General features: G+C 50.0%; 1 protein-coding gene across 2 annotated transcripts in view; it reads left to right on the top strand.

Annotated features, from left to right (window-relative positions):
* Positions 1 to 12,394, top strand: part of SPTBN2 (spectrin beta, non-erythrocytic 2) — a 93,336-nt gene that overhangs the window by 60,868 nt on the left and 20,074 nt on the right. For both annotated transcript variants that reach the window (XM_081841678.1, XM_081841679.1), the window contains 9 exons: positions 227 to 414; positions 2,873 to 2,990; positions 3,892 to 4,050; positions 4,912 to 5,214; positions 5,882 to 6,035; positions 6,377 to 7,247; positions 7,792 to 7,929; positions 9,304 to 10,060; positions 11,629 to 11,831. In XM_081841678.1, the coding sequence (XP_081697804.1) occupies positions 227 to 414; positions 2,873 to 2,990; positions 3,892 to 4,050; positions 4,912 to 5,214; positions 5,882 to 6,035; positions 6,377 to 7,247; positions 7,792 to 7,929; positions 9,304 to 10,060; positions 11,629 to 11,831 (2,891 nt within the window). The remainder of the gene's footprint in view (positions 1 to 226; positions 415 to 2,872; positions 2,991 to 3,891; positions 4,051 to 4,911; positions 5,215 to 5,881; positions 6,036 to 6,376; positions 7,248 to 7,791; positions 7,930 to 9,303; positions 10,061 to 11,628; positions 11,832 to 12,394) is intronic.

Raw genomic sequence — 12,394 nt, 5'->3', positions numbered from 1 at the left:
AAAGGCTGGGTAAGAGAAGGCAGCATTAGTCACTGTTTCCTAAAGGTGCTTGTAGCACCCAGAGGTAACCAAAAACTGCCGGCACTCCAGATTGGGCCAGGATGCAAATTAGGCAGCCGTTGCAGGTGACGCAAGTCTAGACCAACATGCTTCGAGGAAGGGGTGCGGGTCTTTTGGCCACCAGCCCCTTCCCAGGGTGTCTGAGTGATGCAGGTTCCCGCAACAGGTCCTGGACCATGCCATTGAGGCCGACAAGCTGATAGAGAAGTACGAGACGCTGGCCTCTGACCTTCTGCAATGGATTGAGCAGACCATCTTGACACTGAATGACCGGAAGCTGGCCAACTGCCTGAGCGGAGTGCAGAACCAGCTGCAGGCCTTCAACACCTACCGCACTGTGGAGAAACCCCCCAAGTAAGTTCTGGCCTTTGTGGACCTGGCGGTGAGCGAGGAGGAAGATATTCAGTGGGGTCATGGTAAATCATAGGTAGGGAGCCTCAGGCACAGAGGGACAGATGTGGTACTCCAGGCTCTCAGAACTCTTCCCAGGTCACACCCCAGTGGGGGAATATATAAAAATATTTTAAAAATTGTCCTGTAGCACCTTAGAGACCAACTAAGTTTGTTCTTGGTATAAGCTTATTAGCTTGGTATAAGTGTGCATGCACACAACAGCTTATACCAAGAACAAACTTAGTTGGTCTCTAAGGTGCTACTGGACAATTTTGTTATATATTTTGACTGTGTTAGACCAACACGTTTACCTACCCGAATCTAGAACCCCAGTAGGGGGAGTTGTTGGATGCCGAAGAGGCAACGGGATTTAGTGAGCAAGGAGAGCCTGTGACAAGTTGTAGTTCAGACTCAGAGGCTGAAGTAGAGGAGGGGCGGGAAACAAGGGGCTGCAGAAGAATCCCAGGAGTCTGTCTCTCTGACTGCAACAATCTCCCCCCCTCCCCCCCCCCATCTCCAAGGACATGCAGGATGATGCATACAGCAGAACAGAGATTACAGGTTCCTAGATGCAGTTTGAGACTGCTTGGGAAACATCCAGCAGAGGAGGATTCTTAGAGGGGGTTGAAGGCAGGGGCCGTCAGTCCTGGCAACTGCTGTATAGGGGCAAGACTTGCTGGGTAGTGTTGCTGAGTTGAATGCTGTTTCTTTGGATAAAGAGTTAACTTCTCTGACAAATTGCTTCTTGCTTGCTGACCTGCATCCTTCTCAAGTGCATTTTGCCTGGGTGCAATATGTCCTTGAGTTGGGGTAATATTACTCGCTTGTCTTAATGGAGGAAGGAGGAGTGTGTGTGTGTAGAAACCTGTGACTTGTCTGTGGCTTTGCAAACTCTACAAAGGCAGGAGTCGCACCTGCTGCTCCACCCATGGCCCCGCCTTCCACTGGCATGTGGGCCCTGGAAGCCTGCCAAGGAGGGAAGGTGGCCCTTGGGGCTGCAAAAGGCTCCTGTGGCTAATGATTGAAGTGCAAGAGCTCATCATGGCAGCCACCCTAGCCACGCCCACAAGAAGAGCCCAAAGTGCAGGCAGACGCAGACACACACACACACACACACACACACACACACACACACAAGCTTCCATCCCGCAAGAGCTGCAATTTACAGCACAGCACAGTGCCCAATTTGTTAGGATTAGCTGGTAGTCATAGAACAGAAGAAGTAAAAATCATTGAACGTTAACAAAAGATTTTTAGCCAGGTGAAATACTACCTTTAGCTTCTAATTAGGAAAGCAAACAATCTTTCAAAAAAGCGTTGCCGCCTTTTCAACTGCTAGCCTGAAATAGCAACCCCATCAAAGGAGGGGAGGTACAATATCCTGCCTCTGCTTGATTATATTTCCTCATTCTCTACCTTTATCTATGCCAGGGGTGGGGGACCAGTGGGCCAGATCAGAAGCCAGCCAATCCTTTGCATTTCACAGGAGATAATTGATCTCACCCTAAAGCTGCGGGCCTTACATTTGGTGCCAAATTTAAATTAAATGCAAAGGAACAGGGCACACTCTTAAACCATGAACTCCCAGTTGCTCCTGGGCAACCCCAGCTTTACCTGTCTCTCATCAAGTGCCCTATGGCATCAGGTGAGTGACAGGTGGTGTGTGGCTGGCCAAGAATGGTCTCATGGGCCAGATGGGGTGATCTGGTGGGCCTAAATTGGACCATGGGTTGGAGGTTCCCTGTTGTTGCTCTGTATTATCACAAACAAACTTGAAAGACCCAGACACTTGCCTGAAGAAGGAAGTTCCATCAATTACTGTGGTGCTCCAGCAGATGGTGGCATCACTTCAGCTCTAAATAAAGTCCCAGAGCTGCTTGCCCTGCATAGCCCCTCCACCACAGTGCTGGGAAACATGCACTATTGTTGTGGGTGCTGGAAGAATGTGTGTCCGTCTTCTGTAGGGATGTCGGGAGGCAGTGATTTCCATCACGTGTTCACCGCAATCAGTGCTGTTGCTGTTCTGTTGCAGTTCGGCTTCTGTTAAAACCTACACTGTTCATCTCACTATTTGCTAAGGCCGAAGCTAACATAATTGATTGCATGATTAATTTCGGGGGAAGGGAAACGTCAAAAACAATGCAGAAAATAGTGTAATGTAACATTTGCAGACTAAGAAAACAATCATAGCAAATGCCATTTGTGTGTGATTTCCATATAAATTGTTGGAATTTCTGCTCCAATTTCCAGTGGAATTCTGACTTACAAAGTCTCCTGAAATTTCCTGCATGCTCTTAACAGTGAAAAAGGGGCCTCATGCAAAGTAGTTTTGAAATGTGCATTCTTGCTCCTAAACCTCGCTTGCTGTTCTCCTTTCTCCCTCTGCCCACCTCCTCTGCATGTATTATCCTACTCCCAGGTTCACAGAGAAAGGGAATCTTGAAGTTCTGCTTTTCACCATCCAGAGCAAGATGAGAGCCAATAACCAAAAGGTTTACACGCCACGAGAGGGGAGGCTCATCTCTGACATCAACAAGGTGAGTGCTGGATGAAGAGGTGGGAGGCTCCAGCCAGGGAACCCCCAAGGGAAACCCTAGAGGAGGAAGGCTCAGAGCCAAGGGATTGGTGGTGGAACACTGGGGATCAGAGAGCCACTGATACTACTGAACTTGATGGCCCAACTGGGCTGTTAGGGTACAAGGCAACTTTCTGGGTCCCTGTGCTGACTGGTCGGGGGTTGGGCCTGGGACATTCTGCATGCATAGCATGTGCTCTAAGTTGCGCTCTCACCACTGGAACTTAGCACACTGCCTTAGACTGAGTCCGGCAACTTGTTCATATTGCCAGGATTATTGACACTGGGCTCCACCGCTGAACTTCCTCTGCAGAACTGGTGTACTTAGGACCTGTCCATTTGCCCAAGGAAGCACACTTGAGAGTATATTTTGTTGGTGTTCCTGGGTAACTGAGGCCTAGTGCTTACCAATCTGCAGATGTTAAATATGTGTGTTGTATTTGGTGCATCTGTGTCTGAATCTACTAGAACCACCTTGATTTTAAAGAAATGCAGGCTGGAAACACATTATACAATGAAGCAAACAAATAGTTATATCCAGGTTCAGCTGGTATTTGTCGATTCCAAATAGAAGCCGTCAACTAACAATGATTAATGATTAATAGGCAAGTCCATTCATTTGGGCAATTTCCTGGAATCTGGATTTAATTTTAATCAAGAATCAGCTCATGAACTCATTTCCAGTTGAGCACTGCAATAATAATTAGAATAATAATGGGGGCATTACCTCTGAGCATGTGCAGAATGCCTTGAAAATTCTGCAGCCAAAGCTTCAAAGCAAACTGAATTCCTTCTCCTTTTAAAGAAATTAAAACACTTGTTTTGGAAATGTTTGTCTCCATGATTTCCTTCCTCCTCCACAGGGCTGGGAGCGGCTGGAGAAAGCAGAGCATGAGAGAGAGCTGGCGCTGCGCAATGAGCTGATTCGGCAGGAGAAGCTGGAGCAGCTGGCAGCACGCTTCGACCGCAAGGCAGCCATGCGCGAGACCTGGCTGAGTGAGAACCAGCGCCTCGTCTCCCAGGTCAGTGAAAGGAGGAGGAGAAGGAGCATTTAGGTTGTGTCTAGGGGCAGATCCACACCATACATTTAAAGCACATCCAATGCACATTTAAAGCATATGACGTCCCCCAAAGAATCTTGGGAACTGCATTCAGCTTCATTGGGACCTTTGAAGGTGACTCGGAAACTACAGTTAATACGGAATGCGGCTGCCAGACTGGTGCCTGGGAGCGGATTCCTAGACCCAGCTAAAGGATCTTACATTGGCTCCCAGTAGATTCCGAGCACAATTCAAAGTGTTGGTGTTGACCTTTAAAGCCCTTTGGTTCTGCATACCTGAAGGAGTGTCTCCACCCCCATTGTTCAGCCCGGCCTCTAAGGGCCTTCTGGCAGTTCCTTCACTGTGAGAAGTGAAGCTACAGGGAACCAGGCAGAGGGCCTTCTCGGTAGCGGCGCCTGCCCTGTGGAATGCCCTCCTATCAGATGTTAAGGAGATAAACAACTATCTTCTGACTTTCTGAAGACATCTGAAGGCAGCCCTGTATAGGGAAGTTTAAAATGTCTGATGTTTTAGTGTGATATTATATTTTATATTATTATATTATATTATATTATATTATATTATATTATATTATATTATATTATATTATAATTATTATATTTACTAATAACAATAATAATTAGATGAAAAACTTACCCTATTCACTTTCTCCATGCCATGCATTGAGGAGAATCGCTCCATTCCCTTGATCATTTTTGTGGCACTTTTCTGAACCTGAAGTGTCTGTCTCTCTGTCTGATCTGGGAGAGTGGGAGGGACGGACAACTTTACCCCAGCATCCTGAAGAATGAAATTCTTTCTCTCCTGCTCTGCAATCTGCAGGATAACTTTGGCTTGGACATTTCGGCGGTAGAAGCCGCGGTACGGAAACATGAAGCCATCGAGACGGACATCGTGGCATACAGTGAGCGTGTGGCAGCTGTGAATGCGGTGGCAGCTGAGCTGGAGGCGGAGGGCTACCACGACATCAAGCGGGTGTTGGCGCGCAAGAACAACGTGGCGAGGCTCTGGGACTACTTGCGCGAGCTGGTGGCTGCCCGCCGGGAGCGCCTGATGCTCCATTTCGAGCTGCAGAAGATGTTCCAGGACTTGGCCTACCTCATGGATTGGCTGGAAGAGATGAAGGTAGCTGGCGAGGCTGTGGTGTGCAAGAGGGGTGATGCTTGAGAGTGCATTTACTGCATTGGAGGGGTGTGTGTGTTGAGCTATGCCACATTTGAGGTCGGGTCCAGTGCTATGGATTGCATCAGAATAGGGGAAGAGGCCATAGCTCCACGGGAGACCACCTGCCCTGCACACAGAGGATCCTAGCTTCAACCTCCAGCATCTCCAGGTAGGGCTAGGAGAGAACCCTGCCTGAAACCCTGGAGACTTGCTGCCAGTCAGTGTATACAACACATAGCTAGATGGACCAATGGGTCTGACTCGGTGTGAAGCAGTTTCCAGGGTTCCTATCGCTACCAGATGCAGAAACCTCTGAAGCCAACAGGAGTGTTGCGTTTGGGCCCTGTAGTAAATTGTCCTGGAGTCAATGACTGCTGAGGTCCTTTCCAATTCTGATATTATGAATTCACAGGTTATTATTTATTTCTATTGGTCGAGAAAGAGAAGTGAGGGAGCTTCATGTTTAGAGACTCACCTGCCCTGGAAGACCCTAGTCTTCTAGACCCAAGAGGGATGGGCAGCTTTGCCTAGGAACCCCCTTCGTCTTTTCTATTGTGTCCCCAAGCAGGGTGGTTGAGATGAGGCCAGGCGTCAGGTCTCCCTCATCCTGTGCTGCCTTTCCTCACAGGGCCGCCTTCAGTCTCAGGACTTCGGGAAACACCTGCATGGCGTGGAGGACCTGCTGCAGATCCACGCTCTGGTGGAGGCCGACATCTCTGTCCAGGCCGAACGGGTGAAAGCCATCAGTGCCGCTGCCCAGCGCTTTGCCACCCCTGGGGAAGGTAAGAGCCTTGGGAGCTTGAAGTATGGATGAAGGGAGGGAGGGGGAACAGAGTGGGAGTGCCCTTGGCTCCCCATTTCAAAACCTTATCTCCCAGCTATCCCTTCTTTCTGTCTTGCTGTTCCCTGAGACTTCCACAGCAGTTGTAGGATTCTTTGTGCAACATGGGATTTGCTAAAATGATCAGTGTGACTCCACTGCAAATTATCATTGTTTTATTGTGGGTAAAGTGGTAGGTGTAGGCAGCAGGTTGAAGCCCAAGTAGGGAGCGTCAATCTCTGCTGCTGATTTTGCGAAAGTTGACAGGAATGCAGCTCCTCACTTCGGTTTTCCTGCCTGCAGCTTACAAGCCCTGTGACCCCCACCTTGTCCAAGAGCGCGTGGCAACACTGGACCGGTGCTATCGGGAGCTGGTGGCATTGGCAGCGCAACGGCGTGCCAAACTGGAAGAGTCGCGCCGCCTTTGGAAGTTCTTCTGGGACATGGGCGAGGAGGAGGCCTGGATCCGGGAGCAGAGCCAGATCCTGTCGTCGGGCGACTTCGGCAAGGACCTGACGAGTGTGTTGCGCCTGACCAGCAAGCATAACGCCTTCCGCGATGAGATGAGCGGCCGTGCTGGCCCGCTGCAACAGAGCATAGCCGAAGGCCGCCAGCTGGTTGCCGAGGGCCACTTTGGGGCTGCCGAGGTGGCTGAACGGATCCGGGAAATCGAGGAGCAGTGGGATCAGCTGGAGGCGTTGTCCCGAGAGCGGGAGCAGCGCCTTCTCCAGGCCTCCAATCTCTACCAGTTCCAGGCGGACGCCAACGACATGGAGGCCTGGTTGCTGGATGCGCTGCGCTTGGTGTCCAGCTCTGAGGTGGGCCATGATGAGTACTCCACCCAGAGCCTGGTGAAGAAGCACAAGGATGTGGAGGAAGAGATCCACAACCACCGTCCTGCCCTTGACGCCCTCCACGAGCAGGCCCGGAGCCTGCCCCCTGCCTTTGCCCATGCCCCTGAGGTGGATGGGCGGCTCCCTGCACTGGAGCAGCGCTATGAGGAACTGGTTGCGCTCGCCGAGCATCGCAAGCAAGCCCTGCAGGACGCTCTCAACCTTTACAAGATGTTCAGTGAGGCAGATGCGTGTGGGCTCTGGATTGGGGAGAGAGAGTACTGGATCGAAACGATGGATGTCCCTGAGAAGTTGGAAGACCTTGAAGTGGTTCAGCAAAGGTGAGTAGGTTCAACCAGCAGCCGCCTTGTTCCCCCTTCTAGCCCAGGAGTGGAGGGTCAGTGGGTTCTTCAAAGTAAATACTTCATATTGTTTGCAGTTAATTTCTGGCAGGCCTAGGGAACATCCAGTCCGTGGATTTAAGTAGACCCAGCACGAGTCCTCATTTGGCCCATGAGGCCCATTCCCCAAATCACAGCCACCTGTGTGACACCTGACATCATACATGACATCACAGTACTATATGACATCACAGCATTATGTATTGTATCATATGTGACTTCATTCGTTTTAAGCACTGTTACACCATTTTAGCAGACACTGAGAATCCTGAGGACCGTAGTTTGTTAAGGGTGCTGACCTCACAGAGTTCCCAGCATCCTTAACTGACTACAGTTCCCAGGATTCCCCCATGACGATTAAAATGTACTCTGCTTTGACCTTCCTTGGGCGGAGCTGGGGAGGAGATGATGAAATGTAAATGCAGTTAATTAATAAATTAATTCAATCTCTCGCCCACTTCTCGTTTGGTCCTTGTTGTCTCAGGTTTGAGACTCTGGAGCCAGAGATGAATAACTTGGCCTCCCGCATTGCAGCAGTGAATGAGATTGCGAGCCGGCTTTTGGGAACTGACCACAGGAACAAGGACAGCATCCAGGCCACTCAGGAACAGCTCAATGCCAGGTGAGGATCTAGAAGTGTGTGTGTGTGTGTGTGTGTGGTTGAGTGAGTGTGTGAACAGGGAGATGGTGCAATGGTTTGAGTGATTGACAAGCCTGACCCAAGAAATCTGAAAGATCCCCTCCTTCCCTACAGACCTTCTCAGGTGTTCAGATTGGCAGAGGGGGCCCCCAGAAGTGTGGTTTGTGTGTGTGATGGCCCCCAAACTAGAATTCTTTTCCTGCAGAGCTGTATCTGGCACCTTCATTGTATAGTTCTTGTCATATGCTCCTTACTTGAGATATTATAAGGACGTAGGTTGCGCTGTGGTCTAAACCACTGAGCCTCCTGCGCTTGCCTCTCGGAAGGTCGGCAGTTCAAATCCACCTGACAAGGTGAGATCCTGTTGCTCTGTCCCAGCTTCTGCCAACCTAGCAGTTGGAAGGCACTCCAGTGCAAGTAGTTAAATAGGTACCAGTGTGGCGGGAAGGTAAATGGCGTTTCCTTGCGCTCTGGCTTCTGTCATGGTGTTCTGTTGCGCCAGAAGCGGTTTAATCATGATGGCCACATGACCCAGAAAGCTGTGGACAAACGCTGGCTCCCTCAGCCTGAAGAGAGATGAGCGCCCCACCCCATAGTTGCCTTTGACTGGACCTTTTTACCCCCCCTTTTTTTTACCTGAGATATGTTTTTAGGACCACCTTATTATAATAATAATAATAATATAAGAAAGAAAATAACAGTGACTTTGAAATATACCTAATGACATATGTTTTTCATTATCTTGTACTTTCTGGTGGGTTGGGTGGACACCTGAACAATGTGGTTGGGGTGGCTGCTGGCAGGGAAAGGGGAATCACCCAATCTCAGCCTAAAGTTAATTTAAGGAAGTTGTCAAAGGAAAGGTTTTCCTCCTCCACCTGCGCCCTATCATCGCACATTGTCCTGGAGGGTTCCTGACCAACCCCCCTCCCGAAAGGCTTTTTGGGGTTGAAGTGGCAGCAGGGAGTAAGAGGGAATGAGAAGCTTTCCTTCCATTGACTTCTGTAAGCTAACTTAGGGTCCAAACCAGTAGCTATCCATTTCCTGCCTTTTCATGACATCGTATTTAGCTACCTAAGGCAACTGCTGTCTCACTTTGACTAAGGCTGGGGGTGAGGACTAGATCAGTGGGCCAGATCCTTACCTCCCCTGTGAGCCAACTTTGACCTGCCCACCTGACAAAAGAGGAGGCTGGGTTCCTCACATGAGCCAGAGGTTCCCCACTACTGGGCCCTGGACCTGAGTGGGAAATGAAGACGAAATGTTATCTTTCAATATACGAGTTTCACATTAAAGATGGAGGTGGCGGCCATGGCAGAGTTGAACTGGACCTCCCCTCCTTCCCCCTTCTCTCAGGTGGCAGCAGTTCCAAGCCTTGGCCAGCCGCAAGAAGGACGCGTTGACCTCAGCGCTCAGCATCCAGAATTACTACTTGGAGTGCAATGAGATCAAGGCTTGGATGCGGGAGAAAACCAAAGTGATCGAGTCCACCCAAGGCTTGGGCAACGACCTGGCAGGGGTCATGGCCCTGCAGCGCAAGCTGGCGGGCATGGAGCGGGACCTGGAGGCCATCCAGGGCAAAGTGCGGGACTTGCGGGAGGAGGCCACCCGCCTGGCGGACCAGCACCCGGAGCAGGCTCCTGCCATTTTGGACCGCTTGTCCGAAGTCGACGGGACCTGGGATGAGCTACGGGGGACCATGCGCCGACGAGAGGAGTCCCTGGGAGAAGCCAGCAAGCTTCAGGGCTTCTTGCGGGACTTGGACGACTTCCAGGCGTGGCTTCTGCGCACCCAGACGGCCATCGCTTCGGAAGACGTGCCGGCCACCCTGCCGGAGGCAGAGCGCTTGCTGAACCAGCATGAGACCATTCGGAACGAGGTGGAGCACTACAGGGGCGACTACCGGCGCTTGCGGGCCATGGGGGAGGAGGTGACGCAAGGCCACACCGATGCCCAGCACATGTTCCTGCAGCAGCGCCTTCAGGCCCTCGACACCGGCTGGAATGAGCTGGACCAGATGTGGGAGAACCGGCACCAGCTGCTCTCCCAAGCCTACAGCTTCCAGATCTTCCTGAGGGACACCAAGCAGGTGGAAGGGGTGCTCAGCAACCAGGTAAGGCACAGTTGGGGCCCACAGCCTTGGGGGCCAGATGTGGCCCTCCAGAATCCCTCTAAGCCATGGGTAGGCAAGCTAAGGCCCGGGGACCGAATCTGGCCCAATCGCCTTCTAAATCCAGCCCACAGACGGTCCGGGAATCAACGTGTTTTACATGAGTAGAATGTGCCCTTTTATTTAAAAAGCATCTCTGGGTTATTTGTGGGGCATAGAAATTCGTTCATTTTTCTTTTCAAAATATAATCCGGCCCCTGATAAGGTCTGAGGGACAGTGGACCGGCGCCCTGCTAAAAAAGTTTGCTGACCCCTGCTCTAAGCCGCCACCTCTCTCCCCAGGTCACACCCCTCAGTGGCCAGTTTTTTACCCTTTATGGCTTTTTTTGGTTGACTGGAATGCGTCTTTGAACTCTGATAATGCCTCCTCTTTGCCTGGATCAGTGTTTCCCAAACTTGAGTCTCCAGCTGTTTTTGGAGTACAACCTCCATCGTCCCTAGCTAGCAGGACCAGTGGTCAGGGGTGGTGGGGTTTGTAGTCCAAAAACAGCTGGACACTCAAGTTTGGGAAACATTGGCCTGGATGGAGCAGGGAGAGGGTGTGTGAGTGTGTGTAGAAACTACAACTTTTACCTTTGTTGCTCCGCCCACTTTTGCCTCTGGCCCCACCTACCGCTGGCATGCAGTCCCCCTAGAAGGAAATGAGGCTCTAGGGCTGGTAAAGCCTTCCCCACCCCTGAGGTGTAAAGGGTTGTAGGAACAACAATGGTGCCAGCATTGACCCATAACCTTGCAGTGCCAGAAGTTTGGGACCAACTTGGGACATGAACAGTGGTTGAGTAGGCAGGGCTTTTTTCCCCCAGCCGGAACTTGCCAGAACTCAGTTCTGTCACCTTTCAGGTGGGGGCGCCATTGCCATTCTAAGAGAGCAAGGGAGGTGTTCATGGTGAGTCCTGGAACCTTTTTTATAAAGAAAAATAGCACTGCAGTTATTTCCCCAAAGGAGAAAATGCAAGTGGCTACCTTGCATTCTGTGGATTGGAGGAAGATGTTGCTTCATCCACATTTTTAAGTGAATCACTTTGATTGGCAGAACCAGTGCTATTCCAGGTGCCGTGTAATACTCGTTCTGCATTTGTAAGAAATTGATCTTTTAGTGTGGCAACAGCCACACTTTGCAACTCCCTGCCTATTGACATCAGGTAGGCTCCTTCAGTGTATTGTTTTTTATTTCTGTTGAAGACCTTCTTTATTTAGGCATGTAGAATATTGACACATGTTTAAATGATCTCTGGTTGTTGATTTTCATTATTTTTTGAATGTTTTAACTGTTTTTTACTGATATTTTTAAAATTATTTTTGTAAACTATTTTGAGGTTTCCCCTCTTCTACAGTCAAGCGGTATATAAATTTTATGAAATAATGAAATAAACAATTAGGCTCACAGCCTAGAAGTTCTCCACTTCGGCTCCAGGGCTTATGCAGTCTCCATTTTTCGCCTCTCCTTGTCCAGGGTGTTCTCTAATGATGCTTTCTTGAGATGTTCAACCCCCCCCTTCTTTTTTGGACAGGAATATGTGCTGACTCACACAAGCATGCCTAGCTCCCTCCAAGCTGCTGAGGCTGCCATTAAAAAACATGAGGATTTCATGACCACCATGGAGGCCAACGGGGAGAAGATCAAGGGGCTGGTGGACTCTGGCCGGAAGCTTATCATGGAGGATGGGCTCCACTCTGACAAGATCCAGGAGAAGGTCAATTCCATTGACAGCAGGTGAGGGGGATTACTCTGTGCAGAAACGCTGGTGGATATAATCTGGTTTGGAAAAGGGAGCACGATCTAGCAACTTGGAGCAGGTAATGGGCAGAAGGTCGACGAGGAAGATCTTTGGGTTATTGGCAGTAGATATAGGGAAGAATTTCTGATTCCTGACAGACAGACTGCAATCCTATCCATAAGCTAAGGCTTTGAGCCTTAGATATCACCAGCTGTAAAATGGGACTTGGAAGAGTGCTGGCACCGCTTTCCGTTCCTCAAAGTTGCAAGTAAAACAGCATGTGAGACCTGCAGCAAAATATTGCAGTGTTCAGGGTTCCAGCCTGTCAGCCACCCCATTTTCCAGGATTCCCCCTTCCATTTGCTCATCTCCCTTTCCGTCCCCATCCCCCTGTTGATCATTTACTTTCTGCTCAGTTTTTTAAATGCTGTAATCCTCTGTTTTATTCTGCATTGTTCCATTTCATTATAGCTGTTGTTTTGTGGGCCTTTCTAGTAACACTAGTGTTGAAGGGTGGGCTATATAAATCCGTAAAATAATTGTGCCACTCTCCTTGCTT

The sequence above is a fragment of the Podarcis erhardii genome, assembly GCF_964252035.2.
Source record: "Podarcis erhardii genome assembly, chromosome: 15".
In the NCBI taxonomy this organism is placed as follows: domain Eukaryota; kingdom Metazoa; phylum Chordata; class Lepidosauria; order Squamata; family Lacertidae; genus Podarcis; species Podarcis erhardii.
This window is presented reverse-complemented; position numbering and strand designations above follow the sequence as displayed.